The sequence below is a fragment of the Ochotona princeps genome, chromosome 2 (genome assembly GCF_030435755.1).
Source record: "Ochotona princeps isolate mOchPri1 chromosome 2, mOchPri1.hap1, whole genome shotgun sequence".
Taxonomy (NCBI): Eukaryota; Metazoa; Chordata; class Mammalia; order Lagomorpha; family Ochotonidae; genus Ochotona; species Ochotona princeps.
The window spans coordinates 113,455,664-113,482,268 of record NC_080833.1 but is presented as its reverse complement, the minus strand read 5'-3'; the positions used below and the strand labels follow the sequence as shown (position 1 = coordinate 113,482,268).

At 46.5% G+C, this 26,605-nt stretch overlaps 1 protein-coding gene across 1 annotated transcript; it reads right to left on the bottom strand.

Annotated features, from left to right (window-relative positions):
* Positions 1-16,798: 16,798 nt before the first annotated feature.
* Positions 16,799-26,245, bottom strand: SLAMF8 (SLAM family member 8). Its single transcript, XM_004589064.4, has 5 exons — positions 26,036-26,245; positions 23,060-23,386; positions 20,133-20,441; positions 19,946-20,053; positions 16,799-17,251 (listed from the first exon to the last, which is right to left on the bottom strand). Exons 1-5 carry the CDS (start codon positions 26,109-26,111, stop codon positions 17,187-17,189), a joined length of 885 nt encoding a protein of 294 aa, XP_004589121.4. The 5' UTR covers positions 26,112-26,245; the 3' UTR covers positions 16,799-17,186.
* Between the last annotated feature and the right edge of the window lie 360 nt (positions 26,246-26,605).

Below are 26,605 nucleotides of genomic sequence, written 5' to 3'. Positions count from 1 at the left end.
GGGTAAGGACAGTCCCTTGTGGCTATGGAGGCAGTTCCGTTTCTCTCCACCATAATGACCTCAGCTCCTAGGTCTTTCAGAACTTTCCAGAGCTATGTGGACAGGATCCAGAGGCAGAGAAGCTGGCCAGGATGCCATGGGTCCAGCACAGCTCCAGTAGAGGGTCCCGTGGGAAGCCCTGTTGGCCTAAAGACGAACTCAAAGCCCCTCCACCCAGGGGTTCATGTTGAACAAACTCCACAAATTCAGGAAAATAAAAGCCTACCTGCCGACAGGTGTGTTCCTGTTGTTCTGAGTGGGATGGAGTTGGGGCTGAGGAAGAGATGGCTTTTCTATCTCAAGTCAACTTGCATCTGAATGATGGAACTGTATCACATGAAATTACCTATATGTGAGCTTTTTTTTTCCAAAAAGATTTATTTATTTTCACTGGAAACGCAGATTTACAGAGAAGAGAGAAGAAAAATCTTTTATCTGCTGGTTTACTTTCCAGTGGGCACAACGGCTGGAGTGGAGCCTATGTGGTACTGGGAGCTTCTTTCAGGTCTCCCAAGTGGGAGCAGGGTTCCAAGGCTTTGGGCCATCCTCTGTTGCTTTCCCAGGCCACAGGCAGGGAACTGGATGGGAACCTGCACCTATACAGGATCCCAGCACTTGCAAAGGGAGAATTAGCTAAATGAACCATCGTATTTGGGCCCTATATGACCATTTTTAAACTACAAAATGACAATTTTCTCATGATTCAATCTTATTGTTCAGTCTCTAAATGTTTGTTTTCTAGGCTCCTGCTCCCTGATGAAGAAAACATTTAACTTCTTTTTTTTAAGATTTATTTTTATTTATTTGAAAGGCAGAATTATAGGGAAAGAAGAAGAGAGAGAAAGAGGGAGAAAGAGCTTTCATCTGCTGGTTCACTCCCCAGATGGCCATAATGGCCTGGGTGGGGCCAGATTGAAGCCAGGAGCCTGGAGCAGGGTGCAAGGGCCCGAGCACTTTGAACATCTGCTGCTGCTTTCCAGGCATGTTCGCAGGGAGCTGGATCAGAAGTGGAGCAGATAGATGGTGCCTATATGGGTTGCAGGCACTGCAGGTGTCAGCTTAGCATGCACAGTGCCGGCCCCAGAGAATATCTCACTCTTAATTTCACCATAAAATAGGCTCTTCTTTCTATACTTCCAGTTTTGATTAGTGGTACCCCCTCTGGTGACTAGTTACTTATGTCAGATACCCATTGCTTTTCTGTTAACCAAAAGTACACAGTCCCCTCTCTCCCAACTTTTGAACAGTGTCGAACCCATCCACTTCTATGCCTCCACCCCCTCCTTCCTTCCAAACTGCCATTACTTCTTGGTAGGGTTGCCACGGCTGGTTCATCTCCCTGCTTTCTCTCTACAGCCCTTCCATTCATTCCCTAGACCCCTTCCAGGGCATGTAATGGGAGGCCACCATTGATGGCTCACACCTGCTTGATAGCGGACAGAGCATGGAAATGGAATTTCTGCACCCCGCCCTTCCTACATCCCCTCCCACCATCCTCCTTCTGCATCATTCACAACTGACAGCGTGGAAATTACTTGGGAGGTTCTGCACACCTGGCCCCTCCTGCTTTCTATAGGTTAGTTAACTGTAAGTTTGGGCTCTGTTAACTCCCTTCCTGCCTGAAGCCTGCTTTGTACTGTGTGGCTCTCAGTCTGATTGGAGGATGAAAGCTTAAACCCCCTTGACTTTTGCCACTGGATGCAGTATCTTCTGGAGTGTAGCAGGAGCTGCTGTCACCAAGCTTGGAAAATAAAGACTCCTCCTAATATCCTACACTTGGGTCCAGTGTGATCTCTCTCGCACCCTGCAACAGATAACGTGATCTTTTAAAAGTGTTACGGCCCTTCTTAGAGCTCTTCAGTAGCCTTTCACATTTATGATTAAAACATTTAATAGCTATTTAATTTTTTTTTTTTAATTTTATTTTAAATTCATTAATTACATTGTATTATGTGACACAGTTTCATAGGTACTGGGATTCTCCCCACCCCTCCCCAAACCCTCCCACCATGGTGGATTCCTCCACCTTGTTGCATAACCACAGTTCAAGTTCAGTTGAGATTCCCCCATTGCAAGCATATACCAAACATAGAGTCCAGCATCTTATTGTCCAGATAAGTTCAACGGCTTCTTAGGTATACACTCTCTGGTCTGAAGACAGAGCCAGCAGACTATCATCCCGATCAATTAAAAGCTCCAACATACCATCAGCAAAAATTTACATCACCATGGAATTAATTGACATAGTAACGAGTAACCAATATGGTAAAAGTAAATGCGATTTCTTATCCACCTTCTGTGACCACCTCATTGACATTTCAATTTAGGTTTATACACAACATATAACATTCATAACATAACTTGTTATACATAACATCGTGTCATCTTAAATTAAGGCAAACATGTGGTATTTAACCTTTTGGGATTGGCTCATTTCCCTTAGCATTATGGTTTCCAGTTTGGCCCATTTGGCCACAAAGAACTGCATTTTGTTTTTTTTAATAGCTGAGTAGTATTCCATGGAGTAGATGAACCATAGCTTTCTTATCCAATCCTCTGTTGATGGGCATTTTGGTTGCTTCCATGTCTTTGCAATTACTGATTGTGCTGCTATGAGCATAGGAGTGCATGTTGGTTTCTCATAAAACAAGTGTTCTGGATATATTCCTAGGAGTGCTATTGCCGGGTCATACGGTATGTTGTATTTGAGTTGTTTGAATGTTCTCCATACTGATTTCCATAGAGGCTGTACCAGCCTGCAGCCCCACCAGCAGTGGAGTAGGGTTCCCTTTTCCCCGCAACCTCGCCAACAAGTGTTGTTGGTGCTTTTATTCATGTGGGCCAGTCTTACTGGCGTTAGGTGGTACCTCATTGATGTTTTAATTTGGATTTCCCTTATTGCCAGGGAACTTGAGCATTTTTTCATATGTTTATTTGCCATTTGGGTTTGTTCCTTTGTGAAGTGTTTGCCCATTTCCCGTGCCCATTTCTTGAGTGGCTTGTTTGTTTTGACATTTTGGTTGTTTTGTAGCTCTTTGTATATTCTGGAGATCAGCCCTCTATCACCTAAGTCGTGTGCAAAGATCTTCTCCCATTCTGTGGGTTGCCTTTTTACTTTGTTGATTGTTTCTCTAGCTGTACAGAAGCTTCTTAGTTTGATGAGGTCCCAATTGTTTATTTTGGTCTTGATTTCTACTGCATCTGGAGTCTTTTTTAGGAAGTGAGGGCCTACCCCTAAGTGTTCCAGTGTGTTTCCAACATTTTCTTCCAAAAGTTTGAAGGTTTCTGGATGTAGGTTTAAATCTTTTATCCATTTGGATTTGATCTTAGTATATGGTGAGAGATGTGGGTCTATCTTTTTGTTTCTGCAGGCTATCAACCAGTTGTCCCAACAGCATTTATTGAACAGACCTTCCCATTTGCCTGGGTTGTCGTTTGTCTTTTTGTCAAAGATTATTTGGCTGTATTTCTGTGGGTTCCCATCTGGTGTTTCTATTCTGCTCCATTGATCTTCTTCTCTATTTTTGTGCCAGTACCAGGCTGTTTTGATAACCACTGCCCTATAGTATGTCCAGAGGTCCGGAACTGTGATTCCCCCTGCTAACTTCCTGTTCTTGAGAATGGTTCTAGCTATTCGTGGTTTTTTGTGTTTCCAGATGAACCTTTGAATCATTGTTTCCAGGTCTGTGAAGAATGTTTTGGGCAATTTGATTGGGATTGCGTTGAATGTATATATTGCTTTTGGCAGTATAGACATTTTAATGATATTGATTTTACCTATCCAGGAGCATGGGATGTTACTCCATCTTTCTAGATCTTGTTCAATTTCTTTTTTAAGTAGTTTGTAGTTTTCCTCGAATAGGTCTCCTACATTTTTGGTTAGGTTAATTCCCAGATACTTCATGCTTTCCTTTGTTACTTTGAATGGTATCTTGCTGGTTAGATCTTTTTCCAACTTGGGGCTGTTAGCATACACTATGGCTGTTGATTTTTGTTCATTAATTTTGTACCCTGCCACTCTACCGAACTCTCGTATAAGTTCTAGTAGTCTCTGTGTTGAGCCTTTTGGCTCTTCCATATAAAGAATCATGTCATCTGCATATAGTGAAAGCTTGACTTCTTCATTTCCCATTTGGATTCCTTTGATTTCTTTTTCTTGTCTTATGGCCTCAGCGAGTACCTCTAGAACTATGTTGAATAGCAGCGGAGAAAGCGGACATCCCTGTCTTGTTCCAGATCTCAGTGGGAAGGGTTCCAGTTTTTCTCCATTCAGTATGATGCTGGCATTGGGTTTTGCATATATTGCTTTGATTATGTTGTGGATTTTTCCATCTATGCCTACCTTGGTTAGGGTCTTTAGCAGGAAGTTGTGCTGAATTTTGTCGAAAGCTTTTTCTGCATCTATTGATACTATCATGTGATTCTTGTTTTTCAGTTTTTGGATGTGGTGTATCACATTTATGGATTTGCGAATGTTGAACCATCCCTGCATTCCAGGGATGAATCCTACTTGATCTGGATGAATGATCTGTCTGATGTGTTTTTGAATTCTGTTGGCTAGGATTTTGTTGAGAATCTTAGCATCAATGTTCATCAAAGAGATAGGTCTGTAGTTTTCTTTCTCTGTAGGATCTCTGCCCGGTTTTGGGATTAAGGTAATGTTGGCTTCATAGAATGAGTTTGGAAGGGTTGCTTCCTTTTCTATTGTTTTGAAGAGTTTGTAGAGGATTGGGGTTAGTTCTGTTCGGAATGTTTTGTAGAATTCTGTAGTGAAGCCGTCTGGGCCTGGGCTTTTCTTTGTTGGGAGGTCTTTAATCACTGATTCAATCTCTGCTTCAGTTATGGGTTTGTTCAGGTTGATTGTTGCCTCTGGGCTAAGTTTTGGCAGGTTGTGTGAGTCTAAGAACTTTTCCATTTCTTGGTGGTCTTCTGATTTGTTGGAGTACAGTGCTTTGTAGTAATTTCTGATTATGTTCTTAATGGTTGTAATGTCTGTTGTTATGTTGCCTTTTTCATCTTTGATGCTGTTAATTCTTGCTTTCTCTTGTTTTTTCTTTGTCAGACGGGCCAGCGGGGTGTCTATTTTGTTTATCTTTTCAAAAAACCAGCTTTTTGATTCATTGATTTTGTGTATGGTTTTTTTTATTTCTATCTGGTTGATTTCCTCCCTTGTTTTGATGATTTCTTGTTTCCTGTTGTGTGTGGGGCTCATCTGCTGCTGCTTTTCCAATTCCTGGAGGTGTGTGGTTAGTTCCTGTATTTGGCGACTCTCTTGGGCCTTGACATGAGCTCCAATTGCGATGAGTTTACCCCGTAGCACTGCTTTGGCAGTGTCCCACAAGTTTTGGAATGTTGTGTCAGAGTTTTCATTGGTTTCCATAAATTTTTTAATCTCATCTTTAATTTCTTCCCTGACCCATTGTTCGTTTAATAGCATATTGTTCAGCCTCCAAGAGTTTCTATATTTCCTGGGACATTTTGAATTGCTGATTTCCAGTTTCATTCCGTGGTGGTCTGAGAGGGTACATGGTATGATTCCTATCTTTTTGAAGTTATTTAGATTTGCTTTGTGTCCTATCATGTGGTCGATCCTGGAGAAGGTGCCATGCACTGCTGAAAAAAATGTATAATCTGTGGTCTTAGGATAAAAAATTCTATAAATGTCTACCAAGTCTAGTTGTTCTAATGTTTGTACGAGCTCTGTTGTTTCTTTGTTGAGTTTTTGTTTTGTTGATCTGTCTATAGTTGTTAGTGGGGTGTTAAGATCACCCACTATTATTGTGTGTGTATCTATGTCTCCCCTTAAGTCTGTAAGTAGTTGCTTCACGAAGCTAGGCGCATTGGAATTAGGTGCATATATGTTCACGATTGTAATTACTTCTTGATGGATCAGTCCCTTCACCAATATATAATGTCCTTCTCTGTCCTTTTTGATGTCTGTCAGCTTGAAGTCTAGGTCATCTGAGATTAGAACAGCTACGCCAGCCTTTTTTTCTCGTCCATTGGCATGAAATGTCTTTTTCCATCCTTTCACTTTAAATTTCTTACAGGATTTTCTGGTTAGATGTGTCTCTTGTAGACAACATATAGTTGGGTGCTGTTTGATGATCCATTCCGTTAATCTATGCCTTTTGATTGGTGAGTTTAAGCCATTTGTGTTTAGAGATAATATTGAAAGGAATTGGTTTTGGGCTGCCATGAGTGTAAGTATGCAAGTGTGTATTTGCGACTATTAGAGTTCTTGATTGGTTGACTTTTCTTGTATGGATTTTAGTGGGGAGGTCTTCCCATTTGCCATCTTTGATTTTGGTTTGTATTTTTTCTTTCTGGGTTTAGCACCTTCCTGAGGAGATTTTCCAGAGCTGGTTTCGTGTTGATGTATTCTTCGAGTTTCTCTTTACTGTTGAAGTATTTGATTTCATTCTCGAATATAAATGAGAGCTTTGCTGGGTACATTATTCTTGGTTGGCAGTTGTTTTGTTTCAGGATTTGATAGGTTTTACCCCATTCTCTCCTTGCTTGGAGCGTTTCTTCTGATAGGTCGGCTGTGATCCTGATTTCCCTTCCCCTGAAAGTAATCTTATCCTTTTTTCTTACTTGTCTTAGAATGGTTTCCTTGTATTCACTTGAAGGTAGCTTGAGGACCACATGTCTGGGAGATGATTTGTTTGGGTCGTATCTCCTGGGGGTTCTTTGCCCTTCCTGGATTTGTGCTGGATTTATATTTCCAATATTCTGGAAGTTCTCCTGTATTATCTCATTGAGCACCCGTTGCAAGCCTGTCTCCTTTTCCACTCCTTCGGGAAGGCCTATTATTCTAATATTTGATTTTTTGAGGTTGTCTTTCATTTCCTGTATGGACCAATTGGCTTTCTCTAGGTTTGTCTCCAACTGTTTGATGAGCTGCTGCCTTTCATTCTGATTGTCTTCCAATTCTGATATTCTGTCCTCTGCTGTGTTCATTCTGTTGGTTAGGCTTTCAATTTTGTGCTCTATATCGAGGATTCCCTTTTTGATTTGATTTATTTCTGCAGTGATATGGTTTTCGAATGCCTTAGACTCTTCCCAGCGCTTTTCACTCTCTCTGACGAATTTCATCATTAGCTTCTTAAAGTCCTTATCTGATAGTTCCTCTATGTCTTCATCTTGCATCTCAGATATTGAGATTAGTTTTTGGTTGTATTGGGAGGGAGTGCTTGATCTTTCCTCTGGGTCATTGCTTTTTCTGATACTTCTCCTCATTGTGTTTTTGCTTCTTGTTGTTTTGAGATTTTAGCGGTGATTCAGCTGAGCCGGCTCTGGTTTGGGGTCTCCGGCTGAGCCCAGCAGGGCTTACTGCCTGAGTCACCAGCTGCTTTCAGGGTCTGTAGATCACAGCCCTGAGCTGGGTCAGGAGGCTTTGTGGGCCAGCCCTAGTGCCAGGCCCCTTCCCCTGTGGCTCCCTCTCAAAGGCAGTGCCCTACAGATTCACTCTGCTGGGCCGCGCCTGGGCTTTGGGTCACAAGGCTAATACAGCGGGGGTCTCCGCCTCAGTGCTGAGCCGAGACTCTCCTTCAGGGCTTGAGGTTAGCACAGCAGGGGCTCCTGCTGCTCGGAGTCTAAAATCCCCAACCCCGGCCTGTGCTGGGCTGGAAATCTCCGCGGCCCCAGTGCCAAACTCGGAAGCGCTGCTCCGCTGAGGGCTGCAACACCGCAGGCAGGTCTTTCCGAGTGGGCTCCTGCTGGGAAAACCTGTCCGGCCAGTTCAGCTGAGCCCGCTCTGGTCTGGCCTCTCTAGCTGAGCCCAGCTGGGGACTCTGCCCTGAAGAAGCCACTTCCTCAGCTGCACTCTCTCAAGGGTAGAAGCTGATCTCTGAGAGGCACAGAGCCCTTGAGGTGAGATATGCCCCCACTAGTCTGCTCCTCTGCCCAGGACGTGAGGCCCTGTCGAGCGTTGCCCAGCCTCTGGGGCTCAGGGCGAGTCCAGCAACAGGATCCACTGACTCTCCCACAGCCAGTCCACAGCTCAGAGCCGATACGGGGATCTCTGAGCCCCAGTCCCACAGCGCCGCTCCTGTTCCCTCTGCACTCTCCCTCAGCCGCTGAGCAGCGGGTAGGCAAGCCTCTGGGAAATCTCCCCTGCTTTTCCTCCACTTCTGCAGGGATGATGCACCCAATGATCAGTCCAGTAGCCTCCTCTGGGGGCTCCTGCCTTCCAGGGGACTGGTGCCCCTGTCGGTGTGGGCGCCTATCCTTCCAGCCGCCTCTGTTTTCCCTGGGGCGGTTGAGCCTCCGCCGCCTTCCCCCTGCCTGGGATCGTGACTCACCAGGTTTCTCGCGGCGTGCTGTATTTTCTTTCCTACTTTTTGCGGCTGTTCCTTCACGCTGTGTAGATCTTCTTGCTTTAGTGGACTCCAGTGACCTTCTCGTTCTTCTCCCTACAGTTTCGCACCTCCTGGCCTGTTTCTCTGCTGGATCGGCTCCCCTCCTTCCCTACTCCACCCTACACCAGCTCTCTGCAGTCGGCCATCTTTTTCTCAAGAAGTCGATTTACTTTTTTTTAATTACAGAGTCAGATATACAGAGAGGAGGAGAGACTGAGAGGAAGATCTTCCATACAATGATTCACTCCCCAAGTGACCGCAATGGGCTGGTGCTGTGCCGATCCGAAGCCGGGAACCGGGAACTTCTTCTGGGTCTCCCATGCAGCTGCAGGATCCCAAGGCTTTGGGCTGTCCTCAACCAGCTATTTAATTTTTTAAAGCTAGTGTTACACAGAGAGAGGAAGATACAGAGAAAGATCTTGAATCCACTGGTTCACTCCCTCAATGGCCACAATGGCTAGGGTTGGGGCCAGGTGGAAGCCAGCAGCCTGGATCTCCGTTCAAGTCTCCCAGGTGGATGACAGGAGCCCAAGCAGTTGGGCCATCTTCTGCTGCTTTCCTGGGCCATTAGTAGGAAGTTGGTTTGGAAGTGGAGCAACCAACACTTGACCCAGCACCCATGTGGTGCTGCAGGCAATGGCTTAACTCACTCAGCCATGATGCTGGTCCTTGTAACTTTTTTTTTTTTTAGCTTTAGTTTTCATGATGCTGTAATTAAGTTTTCTATGTTTTAGCAGCTCCATGTGACTCTTCCTTTACTGTCATCTCCTCCCAGGGGAGTCTTGCTCAGACTGTGGCCCAGAGGACTATCTCTCAAGGCAGGATCTTTCCAGAAGGACTTTTACATGGGCCTCATTCCACAGCATGGCAGGCAGGACCATGGGACCCTCCCCTGCAGGAATGCTGCTTCCTCTGAGAAGATGAGCAGAGCAAATGAATGCTGAATGCAGATGGCACAGTCCTCCAGGAGATCAGGGTCTGTTCTAGGTTTGATTCCAGATCCTTGCCCCTTTTGTGTTCTTTCTGAGCTGATTGGGAATGGTGATTCACTGCTAGTCGTGGGGAGAGATCTTAAGCTCAGGGGCAACATGGGAATTAGTCCAGAAAATGTCCAGGGGAGGGAGCCTCATAAAGTTAACAAGTTACTAACGTGTATTCTAGCCTCTTGTCTTGACAAATGACCTTCACAATGATCTGCAAGGCTAGGTTCAGACTCAGACATCAGTTTTGGATTCTGGGCTTTCTCAACACAACAGTTGTATAGCAAGGGCTAACTTCCTACCCCAGGCCCAAGTCTAGACCCATCATCTTCTTATCACCAGCTCTGTTCTGCACTGTACAGGGCCTTGGGCCCACGTGTGTGGACCCGTTAGATTTCATCCATGCTTATCCCCAGGCCTGCCCTGTATTTATCCTCAGACCTGGGACTGTACATATGTGTGAGTAGGTCCACCTTTGGCAAGACAAGCTGCTGCATTCTCTCTGGGCAGGAAATTCCAGGCCCTGGATTTCTAGAGTCTGGTCTAGAAGGGGGAGAGTGAGCTCCAGGCAGTTATCTCCTTGCTCCTGGACTGAAAAGGAGGAGAGCCAGAGAGGCCTTCCACACAGCACAGGCTGGGGCAGCTGCTTTTGTGTCTTGGCGGAGAGGTGACACTGTGTTCACAGCCTCCTGGGTGTCACTGGGCAGGTGTGAAGCTGCAACATACCTCCTGCTGTGCTCATCCTCTCCAGGCAGTCTGCAGAACATGACCTCTCCTCCAGTCGCTGCCTGGATTTGGCTGAGGCTCCTCTGGCCTTTGGTATAGAATCTCGTCTTAGGTGACAGTGTGAATGAGAGCCCCACCTCATCACCAGGTACACTGAGGGCTCAGCCCCACGCAGCAATTTTTCTTGGAGTGGCCAGGCCTGTGGTTTGTGCTGCCACTGTGTTTGGCTTTTCCGTTATGCTGAGGCATCTCTGTGCATGGGAATCTATGTTCAGTGCTCAGGGGGGATCTGAGGCTCTGGGCTGGTGTGGGGATTGGTTAAGGGATTTCCTGAGAATTCTAGGTTGAATGGTCATTGGCAAGGGGCAAGAAGGATTCCAGTGAGTCTCTGAGCAGGGAAAAGAGAGCGTGTAGATTACCAGTAGATTTGGCTGTTTTGTGGGGTGAGGTGAGGTTGTGTCTGGTCCCTGGGCCTGCTGAGCAGTGCCACAGAGAGTGCAACAGAGCTCTGAGCTCCTGCAGTTGAAGTGACTGAAGGTGGGTGTATGGCCAGCATGGCAACCAGCAGACAAGCAGGCAGAACTGGAACCTCATCATTTTAAAACCCTCTTACAGACTGAGTTTGACTTATTTTCCATGACTTTGGAAGATTTCAGAACAGCCTCAGTCAGGAGGTGGAGGATTGAGGGCCAACAGGGTAGGTTGGAGGGCTAAGCAAGCCGACATATCAGTCTAAGCATCCCAGCCAGGATGCCCCGACCCAGGAGGATGGCACCAGCCCACGCACTTGTGAGTACTTGTGGGCTATCCTTTATCTGTAGAAGACAAGTTATCAGGTACACAGTGAAACCGATTCCTGGTTCAGCTCTGGGAGGCCTGCCCAGGAAGCCGCTAGCTCACAATGTAGCCAGTAGTGTCAGGGAAGCTTTGTTTCCAGGCAGAGTCTCTGTCTCCAGCTATTTTCCCTGGGCACTTGACTGGCTGCAACTGGAGTCAGGGCTCTCATAAGCCTTTCATCCCTTGAGGAGGGTTGTGTATCTATTGACCTGTTGGCATTATTTATTAACTCATTGCCTCCGTACTGGACCGTGAGCTCTTTGAGGACAGGGATTGTGCAGCTGCCATTTAGTAATCTCAGAACCCCAGTGGTACTGATGCCTGGCAGATCTCAAAAATGCCCCCCAGCTGAAGAGAGGGATGAATGTGCTATTCTAGAGATCTTTCTTCAAGCTTTTCTTTGAACTTCACTCTGTTAAACCAGCTACTCTTTCTGACAAGATGGCCTGTTGTTCTCTCCGCCCTCATAGACATCAAGATCCTTGACTTCAGCTAGGCCAGTCGAAGCTCTGTTAGTTGCTTCAGGGAGCAACTGGGAAACCGGGAACTGAAACAGAGTGATTCATGATCTGCCTCCTCAAAGCCATGTGGCTATATTTTTCCTGAAGTCTGGTTCTTAATGCTTGCTTCTCTGAGCTACCCACAATTTTATAATTCCTTCTTTTGCTTTAATTAAGATAATGGTTGGTTTCTGTTACTCGCATCCAAAGAACCTTGACTAATACAAATGTTTTCCCATCATTCATGATTTGTTAAAATGATATGTATTACATTCACTTATTTGGGTGATTTGCTTGATTGTATTGTGTGTTTCCTGATAATTTTATCACTGTTTTCCATTGCTATATCCTTTTTGAGTTCTGATATTTTCCTCAAACAACATCCTGAAAACAGTAAGCCTTTAGAGAACAACACATGGCTTATGCACGAACCCTTGTAGAATCTCTTCACTGGCCATTTTTTATTCATTGTTTTTCATTATTTGTTTATAGTGCATCCTTGCTGGAAGAGAGTCTTACATATTGCCCATGGCAGGGATGGAAAATAGGTTTTACCTTGGCTCCCAGTTTCAATTGGTTGGTAAGAGTAACTTGATGTTGTGTCTGGCCTCAGTGTGAAAAGTGTATCATAATTAGCTAGCCACTTGTGACATGACCCTGGAAGGTGGCAGTCTGGATATAGGTACGCATCTCCACAATTTCTAATCCAACTTCTCAACTAGCATGAAAATTCTCTTGCTTATAATCTTGCTCCAAGAGTGTTTCTGGTTAAGCACATCCATTGTAGCAGTGCATTACATATTTGGATGTCTCAATTTGTTAGAATGTTCTTCCCTAGTTATATGGTGTAGTGTCAGGGGCTGGACTGATTTAGAAAATCTGAAGGTGATTATGACTTTGCCACTGGCTAATTATGTAATTCCAGGGGAGTAACAACCTCTTTGGGGCTTGGCTTTCCACCTGAGATGTGAGAAACTTGAACTGAGGAACCACAAAGTTTCCTTCCAGCTTTAAGATCCTATTATTCTTATGAGTCAACTTCTGTCGTTTTATGACTTGCTCCAGTGGCCTCTGTCAAATAGTCTAGACTCATGTGGTAACCTTTCAAGTAATTGAGGCCATGTGGCCATCTGAGTTTTTGTTCCAGGCTAAACATGACCAATTCCTTCCTTCCTTCTTTCCCTTCTTCCTCTCTTTCTCCTTCACTTCTTCCTCTCTCTCTCCTCCTCTCTCACTTTCTTTCAAAATGTTTATTTATTTTTATTGGAAAGGCAGATTTATAGAGAGAAGGAGAGACAGAGGAAAAAATTCTTCCATCTACTGGTTTACTCCCCAAATGGCCACAACAGCCAGAGCTGAGCTGATCTGAAGCCATGAGCCAGGTGCTTTTCCTTAGTCTCCCACACAGGTTCAGGATCCCAAGGCTTTGGGCCATCCTCCGCTGCTTTCTCAGGCTATAAGCAGGGAGCTGGATGGGAAGTGAAACAGCTCAACATGAACTGGCACTTACATGGGCTGCTGCACTTGGAGGTGGAGGATTAGCCTGTTGAGCCAATGTGCCAGTCCCGTGACCAATTTGTTTAATCATTTCTCATATGATAGTTTCTGTTCATTTCACCATTCTGGCCAATCTGTTTGTGGACCCTCCAGTTTTCTGGTGTTTTGGTGTTCCTCTGCAAGTGTAGCTCCAAGGACTGGATTCAAGCTGGCTGGCCAGTGAGAGTATCCCTACTGTGTGCATTCCTGTTCCATCTGGCATGACAGTGAGCTGAGGAGAAGCAGTCACCACAGTTTTCCTGGGCCTGGACATAACTGTGTTTTTTTAAATAGGCCATTCTTTCAGCCTCAGTTCAGGGAGAAATGAAGTCAAATCTGGAAGGAAATGACGATTCCTGCAACGATTGGTAAGGAACCAAGAGCACCCAATAGATGCTACTTCTTACTAAATATGGGAGATTTTCCAGAGCTATGATTAATGTTTTGAGCAGCTTATTTTTCTATTTTGTGTTTTTGAAATGGAGAGAGAAGGATGGGCAGAGGAGAAAGGGAAATGAGAGAGAGAATATTTTGTATTCAATAGTTTACTCCCCAAATATCCACAAAAGCCAAGGCTGGCTTCATTCAGGTATCACACATGGGTGGCAGAACCATAAGTACTTGAGACACCATGTCCTACCTCCCAGGGTGTGCATTAGCAGGAAGCTGGAATGGACTGGAACCCAGGTACCCTACATGGGATGCCAGCATCCTATGGGTAGCTTAACTACTCCATTAAGTGCTTGCACTGTATTTCTTTGTTTCTAACAAGGTAGTGGGGATTCTGTCTCCACTGATGAAAAAATACCGCATCTAACTTTTCTCTTTTGCTATCTCCCCTGTTTCAGGTATCATATCACATGGCTTCTTGACCCTAGCAGCACTTTGTGTTTGCTGCTTATGCAGCAGGACATTGTAAAGACTGTTGATCACAGAATATAAAATGAAAATAAGGAAAAGCAAAAGTAGATTTGGACAAGATTCTGGCTTGACCACAGAACCACTGTGCCCAGTGATGTAATGGTTGTTCTTGGAGGGATCGGACACCTGGACTGATGAGTGGGTCTCCCTGTTCCCTAACCCCGGAAAGGAAATTCTGAAACCCATAAGTTCCCATGTGTTTGTGGTCCAGGTCATCTTTCTGGATGTTTCCCCCACTTTCTCACCTATGCTTGGATTAAGTTACTCTAGCCTCCCATCTGTGTTTTGTGAACACTAACTCTGCTCTCACTTCTGGGCTTTTGTATTTTTCTAGTTTTTTTTGTCTAGAAAACTCTTTGGCATTGCTTGGCTCATCTTTAACTCTCCTGAGCTTCTGGCTAAGTGTCACACATCAGACAGTGTCCTCCAACTACCTTCCCCTCAAACACATTGTTCTTTTTCCCAGTAGAATCTGGCAACATCTGACATACACTCATTGATCTCCATGATCTAGAACACTCCATGTGGGCAATGGCTATGCTTGGTTCACAGCAGATTCCCAATGTCTCAAAGTGTACTCAGCACACGCTGCGTCCTCAGCTTATGTTTGCTTTGGCATGACTTTTTAAAGCATCAGTGTCAGTGTTTATTAGCAGAAAAATCGATCTCACAAAGCCACTTTGTGCTTTTCAGTGGAGGGTTAGTTCGTTTCCTAGTTGACAAGTGAGTCACTCGGGCTGGGAACATCAGTTTATTTGAATAGCGTGGGCCTCTTCAAAGAGGGCCTGGTGAATCTCACTACAAAACCACTCTCTGAAGGAGGTCGCTAAGAGTCACCCTGTGAAGAGAGAACTGTGGGCCCCACCCACCTACAACTGCTCTGATCTGAGATGGAGCCTTGAGGATGAAGGGGATCAAGGTAAGGTGTGGTGTGTGTTCTCCTACAAAACTACCACAGCTCATGGCTAGGGCTGGGCTTTCTTTTTTCCATTATTTTAGTGAATGGGGCCAGTTTTTCACATGATTCAGTGGTCTGGAATGAGGTATGCCTTCTGCTTGCAGGTAAGGGCAGTGCAGCTGCCAGATTGAGCGACCGTGTGCACTGCTCATGTAGGTTGGGGAAAAGTGATAGGAGAGAAGTGGGGATAGGAAAAAACAAAGGGTAGATAAGGCCAGTGGACCATCAGGGGACCCCTGAGAAAAGCCAGGCAGGAAAACCCCAGGAAAAGAGTACAAGGCAGCAATGTGGATTTGGAATCATCTGTGCTGATCATTTGTCCAAAGTAGAGTGACTGCCTCGGATGGAGAGATTGAAGCCATCCCAGAGAAACAGGAGTACTTAAAACCCTACCCCATGTTTCTTTAATGTCTCCTTCCTCTACTGTCAAAACTTGAGTGGGTTCCCCGAAGAAAAATCCAGTTATACCATAGTGGGAATGCCATGAAATCCAGTTATACCATAGTGGGAATGCCATGAACCTTAGAAGCAACTAATCTCTGAGGTGAGTTTAGGTCATCAAGGTTTTCCCAGGGGAGTAGACCAGAGTAATTCTAAATAGAATGGCTCAGTGACAATTTATTTTTCTAAAGGTAGCCACACACAGTAACTTCCCTCCCACATGTTGAAATGACTTTGACAATTCCCTGTTGAGTGGTAGAGTCTTTGTCACCAGCCTTTGTACTTGGGTGAATCTTCTATTCTTGCATCTGAAATTGAATGTGGCAGATTCTAGAACATCCTAGCCTCTTTCCCTCTAGGATTTTCTTTCAACATTTCACTGTCAGTGTCAGGTAGACTGACTTAGCTTGAGCTGAACTGATTTTCTTGGAGTTATTCAAGGACACCCTATTGGCTAGGGAAAATGCAAGACTGTGTTTCCTTGTCTTTGTGCTAGAGAATAGGGAGAAAATTTTGAACACCACTCCCTGACCTAGCAGGAGGTACAATGGTCAATGGTGATGGTAAGGCTGTGTGTTAATGCAAAATAGCATCCATCTCAACCACAGGGTTTCAACTAATCTTGGTCAGTGATAACCTCATTTTGTCTTTGAGAAGCTGTGAAAGTCCTTCATGCCAGAAAGAGAAATCACTGCCCTCCACCTCTTCTAGACCTTTACTTACAATTGTCAGGAAGCATCAGGATTTCAAACTGCAGGGGCTGGGGATGGGGCTGGGTCAGGAGCCAGTAGTGGGTGATGCAGCATACACATTACCTCTTTATTAGTGCAGACATTTAATATGTTTGAGACTCAGGACTCAGGCTGGAGGTAAAACTTTAGTGTTACTTGGTTAATAGTCTTTTTTTTTTTAAGATTTATTTATTTGAGAAAGACAGACAGAGAGAGAGAATCCCTGATTTGCCGATTCAGATGGCCACAATAGATAGGGCTAGGCCAGGCAGAAGTCAGGAGCCAGGAGCTTCATCCAGGGCTTCCATGTGCACAGCAATCAAATATTTGGACCATCTTCTGTTGCTTTTCCCAGGGCAGTTGGTGGGAGCTGGGTCAAAAGTGGAGCAGCAAGGACAATAACTGGTTCCCGTATGGGATGCTGGTGTTGCAGGTAGCAGCTTTACCGGATATGCTACAACACTGGCCCTATGGTTAATTTTACAAACAGTGGTGGGGAATGAGTGCTTTAGGTAATCACTGTTCCTGGGGATCCTGGAGAGCTCCCAGTGATCTTTGGGGGAAATATCTCATTAATTCTATTTTGTCCAGAGAAAAACCAGGATGTACGAAGTTAGGAGAGAGAAGTTAGGGAGAAGAAGTGGCAGGTTGACCAGTGCTTTTTATTTTTACCTTTAAACATTTATGTAATTATGTGAAAGGCAAAATAACAGAGCAAAAGATACACACACACACACACTCTCATCAGGAGAGATCTTCCTTTTGTAGGTTTATTTTCCCAAATGCCACAGCAGCTGGGGCTGGGTCTGGAACTCCATTTAAGTTTTGTACACGAATGGCAGAAACTCAGGGATTTGACTCATCTGCTGCTGCTTCCCAGGGTTGTCAGCAGGGCGGTGGGTCAGAAGAGCAAAGTAGCTGGGATTCAAAGTGGCCCTTGGATAGGGACCGTGCCACATTATCTGCCCCCTGCTGGTACTTTTTGTCACCCATCATGACGGCTGCCAGTGCTGCTCCTGCATGGTGTAGTTCCGTGGGAGGTAAGAGGTCCAGCGTGGCTTCCTGGCCCTGCTACGGCCTAGAGCATTGTGTGCATGGGCAGTGGGCTTACTAGTGATCCAGCCATCAGCTTACACCATTCCTCAAGGCAGATCCTACGCAAGGGGGCTCTCTGCTTCAGGAGCTGCTGCATCAGCACAGGCATCCTTCTTTTTTTTCCCTGGTGAGGAGATCACGGAGAAAGTTACTGCTTTAGTACTTGAAATCTTAGCATACTTGGCCTGGCCCCACTGACCCAAGATCTCCTCATGTTACAAGACCCTGAAAAGGGAGTCTTTTCAAGATCATGAAGTTGTTCTTAACGTGTAACCTCGGGCTGCACCTTTACTATGCCTTTAATAATGGGAAGTTTGCAAAGTCAGGACTATAGAGGATCTGGATATATGGCCAGAAGCCACAAAGCAGAGCTGGATCCCAGCTCTTGACCCTCCATGTGGGGCCTTTTCACTTTCCTTTGTTGGTTGGGCCCTCTGTGTCCCGTCAAAGGCCATGGCTACTCTTTTCTGAACCTTGAAGACAATGGGCTGGGTGAAAGGATCCAGTTCCAAAGGGCCACATGGTGTATGAGTGCAGTGATATGAAATGTCCAGAGAGGATAGATGCACAGAGCCTGCAAGTAGATTAGTAAGTGTCTAGGGCTGTAGGGAGATTGAGGGAATTGGGGTAATAAATGTCCTAAATTGGTCATAGTGATGGGTGCACAACTCTAGGAGTATACTAAAGCCACTGAATTGTGTACTTTAGATAGATGAATTACATGGCATGTGAGTTGTGTCTTTTTTAAAAAGATGTTTTTTTAAAAAAATTTTATTGGAAAGGTAAATTTAGAGAGAAGGAGAGTCAAAGATCTTCCTTCTGCTAGTTCACTCTTCAAATGGCTGTAGCAGCCAGAGCTGCGCCAATCCGAAGCTAGGAGCCAGGACCCTCCTCCAGGTCTCCCACTCAGGTGCAGGATTCCTAGGCTTTGGGCTACCCTTGGCTGCTTTCCAGGCCTCAAGCAGGGAGCTGGATGGGCAGCAAAGCAGCTGAGACAGAGCTCCTGTATGTGATCCTGGCACTTGTGAGGAGAGGATTAGCCAACTGCACCATCACACTGGAAAGTTGTTAAGAAAATTTCCTTTTCTGGGATATGTTTACTAATCCCAAACCCTGGGAACTCTGGTCCAAAAGCCAGAGCCAAACCCTCATCTTAGCAGTCAGGGCCTCAGGTGGACCACAACCTCAGCTTCTCTCTTTCCACTTACTCTTCCTGGAAAGAATAAGCAAGGATCCACCACCTGCCCATCCCAGGTTTCAGTAACTAGGCCAAGATACTGACCTTCTATGGTGCACCCATTGTAACAAAGATGAGTTCCTTCTTCTTTTTTTTTAAGATTTACTTATTTTTTGTTGGAAAGACAGATTTGCAGAGAGAGAGAGAGAGAGAGAGAGAGAGAGAGAGAGAGAGAGAAGGGGATACAGAGAAGGATCTTCAATCTGCTGGTTCACCCCTAAATGGATGCAACAGCTGGAACTGAGCTGTTTCAAAGCCAGGAGCTTACACTGAGTTCCCCATCTGGGTGCAAGGTCCCAAGGGTTTGACTATCCTTGGCTGTTTTCTCAGGCCATAAGTAAGGAGCTAGATGGGAAGTGGAGTAGCCAGGACATGAGCCAGAGTCCATATGGGATGCTGGCGCTTACAGGTAGAGAAATAGTCAATTGAGCTATTGTGTTGGTCCCTCAGTACTGGTGCCTTTTATTAGCTCATCTGGTGGCCAGCAAGTTTAGACAGTCTGTGTAGAAGTGGCCATAAGGGCCAGTCAGTCAGCTGATTCATTCAGGGACGGAGATAGAGGCTGAGCTAGCTGTGGAGCTCAGAATCTAGTCTGAGTTTCCCCTTCCCCACTCTTGGCAAGAAGATGTGCCCGATGGCCACTGGTCCACGAGGGGTTTTCTGAGGGAGACTTCACTGGAGATGGTGGGCAGGAAGGAGCCAGGAATCATTCATACTTTCACTTAAAAAGTGTATTCTGACACAAGTTCTGTCCCAGGAGCCATTATTCCTGGAGTCACTGGCAATGCCCTGTGATGATACAGTCTCTGCCTTTACAGGGCTGAGAATGTAGTGAGGGGATGAGCATACTTGGTTCCATGACCAGAGTGTGCAACAGAGATAAAAGGGAGGACATTAGATGGCCTGAAGGTGATAGAGCGAGGTCGGGGAAAATCCTCAGAGTACACACAGTGTGTAAGTGGATGGGGGGGGCAGTGTGTGTTTGTGAGGCTAATATGCTGCTAGAAATGCATACATCACAGTGCCTAAGTTTGAGTCCTGGCTCCTCTAACTTCTTGATAATGCTCACCCTGGGAGGGAGCAGGTGATGGTTCAAGTCCATGGGTGGTTCCCGCCACCAATGTGGGAGACCTGGATTGAATTCCAGGCTCCTGGCGTTAGCTTGCTCCAGTACTGGTTATTGCAGGTTTTTTGGGGAATGAGCCAGTGAATGGAAGATCTCTCCCCATCTCTGATTTCCTCTCTCTGTGTTTCAAATATGTATGATTGAACAGAAGATAGCTAGAAGAAGAAAGGAAGTTGATTGGAGAATAATAGAAAGTATACTCCAGGCAGAAGGAATAGAATGTGTAAAAGGCCTGACGATGTCTGCAGAATCTTGGAAGAAAAGCAAGTGAAGCTTAAAGTATGAAGACTAACTTCTGATTGGAGACCGAAGTATGAGATGAAGAGGTCTGAGATGAGGTGGATCTGAGATGAGCTTGTCATGTAAAAGAGATAATATAAGAGGAAATCCCACCTCACTCCACTCCCCAGTAAATCCAGCTCCTTCCCCACTTTCTGCCTGAGCAGGACTCCTACCTGAGCAGGGGCCACACTGCCAGGCCAAGACAAGACCAACAAGGATCAGGAGCAGTGAGATGGGTACTACCACCAGTAGCACATCTTTGTAGGCTGTATTCCCTGGTGCTGGACATAGAGGGATAGAGTCAGAGGTAGGTTTGGTGTCTTGTATTCCCGAACCATTGAGCCTTAACCCTTGGCATACCTGTCTCGTGATGGTGACAGCTGTCCCAGGGGGTGACTGTGGACAAGTTCCAACTGACAGGGTTGGAGACAATGCAGGAGTAGGACACATCCTTATCTCCTGGTCCCAGGGAAAGGCTCAGCACTTGTCCATCTGTGAACGGGCTGGGCGGTTCAATACCGAAGTCTGCCAAGCCATCCCGTCGCCAGCTGTAAGTTATGTCGCTGGCATTGGAGGCCCAGCAGGACAAGAAGACCTGGCAGGTCCTGGGGAACTGAGCATCGTCCGCTACACCGATGAATACTTGTACCACGGGCCTGGGTACCACATCTAGGCAAGAACAGTAGAGCAGGTGTGGGTTACAGGGGTGCTGTAGCTCTGGGCTTCCTGCAGGGTTAGAGGCTCCTCTGACTATGGCTGTCTTGTTGCTAATACTTTCTTGGCTTCCATTGCCCACAGGGTAGAAGTTGAATTTCCTAGCTTGGAATTTAAAACCCGTCACAAGATGCTTTATACCCTCGCCAGTGGGTCCTCCTCGCCTGTCCTAATTAGTTTGCAGTTTACTCAGACACGTCATGCAGTTTCACATCTGTCATGCTTTTTTGTGGCTCCTCTGTGCACACATATGCCTTTTTCTTCTTGTCCTCCCAGGAAACTCTCCTGCCTCTCGAGGTCCGGCTTGGACTCATTGGGTAACACCTTTCTGTGATGCTTTCCTTGATCCTCCAGATATGGCTTCAAGCTCTCCAAACACTCTGTCCAGCCCTTTTGATAGAATTTTTCTCATGTTGTGTCAGTCATAAGCATTTGCTTTCAATCTAGAAAATGAGCACATTCTTCGACTTTTTGGGGCTTACAGTTGGGTGAGGAAGAGAGATACTTACACATGATTATGAATAATTAGGAAAATAATAAGAACGCATAGTGCAATAATGGAGGGCTTCAGAAGTGAGGGCCTCTGTCTTGTTAGCTTGACAAATTTTGCTTTCCAGGCTGGAAAACTGTAGGTATTCGATGCCTGGGCTATGGCACAATTCAGTGTCCTGTTGTTCTGAGCGGTGGCTCCCCTTTCCTGAACAGGTTGATGCGTAAATCATGGGGCCCCGTGGGAGAGCATTCTGGTGACAACAGGAGGGCTCAGGCTGTGACAACATTCCAAAGTCAAGCAGAGTAAAACCCCATTAATGCCAGCTCAATCTGGTGGGATTTGTGATATGAAAAAAGAAATGATTTGCTGGGCACACTGGTAGTATAAACAAAGATTACAGGGGGGATATTTACACCACTTAAGTAGGACAAGTTGCTTCCAAACATGATCAGGCACAGTAGAAACACCCATTGACATTTCTAGTAACGGATCTGCTAATTCAAATCATTCTTATCTATTGTCAAAGCAGAGCTCCTAAGGACGGCTGCTTGGCAGCTTCGTGCAATTAGTTCTAATCACGCTATGTATTTGGAAGCAATAAAACAGCAATTTCCTTAAAATCTGTAATTCAGATGCTGGGAACAAGGCATTTTAGAGCTTAGTGGTGTGGGTGCTGCATGTATTATCACATTCAATGTCCTCATTTCACACATGCAGCAGCTGAGCCTCAGGAGGGGAGAGGCGCCAGGGCTGCTTGCACAGTGGAACAGGTTATCCCCTGTGCAGGGGCACCAGCGAACGGGACTCCAGGAGGAGTGAGTCGGAGTGGGTGCTCAAACACAACTGGCCCTCTGCTTGCTGAGGTCTCCCACCTGGTTTGGGGGTTGCATGCCTCCAGAAAGGCAGCCTGTCATTGCACATCTGTCCCCAAGAACATCTGGTGGGCATTCTCTGGGGGCTTGCAATACCACCCCAGTTTGTGTACAATCTTTGTCCTCTTCACCTCTTCCCCTTTTCCAGCTGCTATCCTTCCTTCCCATTCTTAAAGTTACCCTACACACATGCACACACATGCACACACACACACACACAATCGACATTTCTGAACACACACACACACAATCCACATTTCTGAACACACACACACACACACACACACACACTATCCACATTTCTGAGGTTTTACTGAAGTAATGGTTGGGGTCACTTGCATCTTTTCCCCAAGCCCTCAGATGAGCAGAAACACAGTGGAGGTAATAGGAATGATTATGGTGGAGGTGGAATTGCTGGAAAAGAAATCCCGTCCAGCCCCCGGCCATTCAGCCACTCCCACTGGGGTGACGGCTGCAGCTGTGTGAATATCCCTTCCCTTACAGAGAACAAGGTCCACCCAGCTGGGCCCTGTCAACGCGCAGCATCAGGAGAAATCAGAAGAGTCCTTCTTAATAAGTTTTGAGATGGCTTGCTTTTCGTAGATGAATTTACGGAGGGAACCCGAGAATGATAGACAATCCAACTCTCTCTAAAAGATCTTTGAAGGCATATAAAAATTTTGTCAGTTTAAATTAATTTTTAAATTAAAAATTCATTGTGCCGTACTTTGGCAAGTACTTTGCCGTACTGTCTTTAATTTTTTCCCTTTTTTTTCCCAGTGGTCCATAAAATAACGATGCATTTTGTGATCTAGGTTGATACCCTAGGATAGCAGCTCTGTTCTTGATATTTTTGAAAAGGCCTGGACCTGGCACCCTCAAAGGCACCATAGGTTAGTTAATACAGCAATGCCCTGGTACAAATGAGGGAGGCGAAGGGCTATGTCCAAGGCCCCTGAACAGTGAGAAGATCAAGCTGAAGTCCAGCTGGGACTTTGGGATGGCAAATCCTGACTGCTGCAGACAGGCGTGCCCCTGGGTGTACCTGGGGCATTTTCTTAGTTGTGATGGCTGGGGAGCAGCTGTTGCTTTGGTTGGCAACAGACATTTCGGGAACCTGGTTCTCCCCACTTCCCTTGGCCAGGGATGTCTGTCTGGTGCTCTGTGGGAGGAGAAGGGGGTCAGGGAGTATGGTTAGGTGCACTCACCATACACCTTGAGCTGTAAGATCTGGGTTAAGGTCCGACCTCCCATGTCCACCATCAGCACAGAAAAGTTGCCGCTGTCTCCAGATTCTAGTGGCCCGAGCTCCAGGCTGAGGTTGCTGTGCAGCTGGGCTCGGCCCAGAAAGCGGGAATGGTACAGAGTCTCCAGGGAACCGCGGAAAAATGTGGCCAGGAGCTCCTCTGAAGGCCAGAGAGATCTCCAGATGGCTTCTCGGACTTGGAAGCTGGAGGGGTGCTGGGCGGCCAGCAGTGCCAAGCTCCCGACCTTGCTCAACACCTGGGCGCCAGGAGCTGCGATGGGAAGGCGTGCTGCAAGAACAGATCCTCCGGTCACCCTGCCGGCCCCAGGCTGCTCCTCATCACTCTTCCACATACAGCTGAGCTGCTGTGAGGTGAATAGAACCCCGCTCTACCCTCCCTCCACTCAAGTGGAGCAGGCACTATGCCATGCAGCAGGGGTGAAACAAGAAGAGAATTTTACACGTGCATCCGTAACTCACAGAGGAATCCAGACATTCAGGCAAGCTATTAAAATAAATTGCGTTTAAATACTGTGAGGGGAAAAGGAAATGGGATGTCCTGGGAGAACACAGGTAGGCTGGGAGAAGGACCTCACCCAGCCTCGAGAGGCTCATAGAAGAACTGGCTAAGCTGAGATCTGAAGAAGGAAGGGGTATCAGCCAGGCCAAGTGAAGGGCTGCCTGGAGCAGGGATGGAGATGAGCAAGTGCAATCGGCAGAGGGAATAGCATGCGTGGAGGCCTGTGCACTGGGGAACTGAGAGTAGTTCTCTACAGGAGGATAGGAAATGACACTGCAGAGTGGGCAGGAGCTGGGGCATGCAGGGCCCTGAAAACAGCAAGCGAGCCTTGGGCTTTATCCCAAGAGCCATGGGGAGTCATGGAGAGGTTTTAAGCAGGAGAGGAACATGATTAGATGTGTGGTTAGAAAGATCACTCCAGCAGAGGTGCAGAGAATTCTCTGGAGGTGGGGCAAGATGCAGGTCCGAGGGACAAATGATGGGAAATTGAACTGAGGAAGGGAGCCCCCGGGATGGTTGGAGCAGGAGAAACACAGAGGGCGTCAGATGGTAAGATCAGAAAGGGTTTGACAACAGATTAAATCTGGAGAGGGCAGGTGAGAAAGGAGTTGTGGATGGCTGCAAGGTTGGAGGGGTCCACTGGGTGCTATTCTGTGTCATCTGAAACAGGAGGAGAAGCAGGCAGGTGGGGGGGAGGGCAGCGGTGAGATGGCTGAATACTAAGTGTTTGGGGACCTGTACTCACTCTCAAGGTGAATGGGAGGCCCCTGTGCTTGGAGTGCTTTGCTGATGTCTTTGCTGGCTAATCTGCTCATTTTTGAAGCATCACTGCCTGCACTGACCTTCCCCACCCCTTGCTGCAGGGTGCACACTCTCTGTTCTCACTGTGTCCTGGGATCACCACCATCGCTGACCATAGTCTGTTATGATTATTGTCAATTTGTGAGTCAGCATCTCCTGTAGACTGAGAGCTTAAGGGCCATTCTCTCTTCATCGATGTACACCCAGTGCCCACATCTGTTTGGGGTCACATTGTGGATGCTCAGTCAATTGAACCGAACGAGTGACTAGCTTTCCTGAGACTGACCTGGCACCACGTAGGAGGAACTGCGAGGCAGAGCAGCCCAAGAGCCAACTGTAACACACCCAAGTGCTGGGAGTTTGGTGAAGGAGGCAGGTTCTGTGTGATCACCTGGTCAGCCACGGTGACTGTAATCTCGTTCCTCTCACTGACCTCCCAACCCCACCATCATTTGTACCGACTGGAGGTGGCTTCAGTGGGCATGCAGAGCAGAGATGTCACATACAGAGAGAATTACACAAGATGTTGCTTGAGACCTTGTTTTCATTCTCTCTGGGATCTAGCATCAGGCAGTCGGGTGACTGTCAGCATATCAGCCTCCCTCTTTACTCTTCCATGGGCTTGCTTGTAAAATAAGGCATCTATGCCAGACCCCTTGTATTATCTTCTTTTATTGTAAAAAAGGCTTCATTGAAAGCCAACAAAAAAGCACTTCGCTAATGGCCAAGACAATGACCTATGAATTGAAAGATTCTATGAATCAGTCTGAGACCTTTTTGAGGACTGACATGTGATTTCCTCTAAATATTTATAAATGTTGAAGAAATCTGGAAGGCCTTTGGAGCAATCAGGGTCAAGAACCTTGGCAAGCATACCAGACACGGTAGCCTCCAAGTCCCTTGGCTTCTCTGATGTAAACATTGATGTCTTGGCCTTTGCCAATCCCCATAGCTCCCACCTCTGGCCCTTCGGTGCTGACCCATGGCCACTTGGTGACTGTCTTGGGGAACCGGGGCATCAGATTAGTGGAGGGATCATCCTGCGTTGAAGAGAGAGGCCCACGTGTCTCCATTCCAACATTGCAGCCTTGGCAACCACTCCCAAGTCCACAGGAATTCTGTTTAACTTGCTCCCATTTCTCATCCATATTAACTGTCCTCCCCTTGCACAGGCCTGCCAGGGGTGTTGAGTCATGGAATGCAAGCCTCAGTTTCCCCACAGCCTGCTGAAAGTATCCTTTTCTCTGCCTTTTCTCTGCCTTTTCATCCTCCTCTTGCTCTGGACTGAACATAACATTTCTGTGTTGACACTGCCAGATCCTCACCATTTTCCTACCTAACTTTCTTACCAAACCAGCTCAGTTTTAACTTCCTTGGAGCGTATAAATCAGCTTATTTCTGCTAGACCTGGACATGCATCATGTTGCCATCTCCTCTCACCAGGTCCTGTATCTCTTTATATCCGCCTAACGTTCACTGTTGCCCAAAGACTTGCTTCATTCTTTCCTATCTCCTCACCTCTAGTTCCTAGGTTCTCACTGGAATACAAGGGTCTCAGGGCAGCTGGGGAGAGGTCTTCAGCTCTTGGAAGCCATGCCACCCACCTGCCCCACTTACCTGCCCAGAGAAGACTCCACAGGGACCACATGGCCGTCATCCTCCAGAAGAGCGGGCACACTCCAATCCAGAACATCCCAGGCCAAGTGGATGTACTACTGAAGGAGCTGTGTTCCTTCTGGAAAGTCCCATGTTCAGAAGAAGGAATCTTGACTCAGAACAAGATGCCTCAAAAGTGAAAACATCTAGAGGAAAGTGGAAGTTGGCCATGAGCTGAGCTGGGCTTTCAAGAGCAGATTCTTGTAAGTCAGCCTCTTTCACATGCACATGGTTGGCCAATGCACGATGACAAGCACCACACAGTAACTTACATTCTCCTTGCTGAGTCTTGCCAGGCCTGCTGGCATCAGTCCCACCTACTGCTGCCTGTCTTTACCATCACAGCCACAGAAGGCCCTCTAGAAGCTGCAGTTCCACTCCAGCTGCTTCTCTGCTTTCAGTTCTTTTGCGACCTCCTGCAGCCCCGGGGATGCAGACTCTTGGCTTAGCAGGTAAGCACTTTTGCTTCTTCACTCTGGCTACCCACGTCCATCCTGTTTTGCAGCCGACTCAAAGCCAGAACTACCTCTT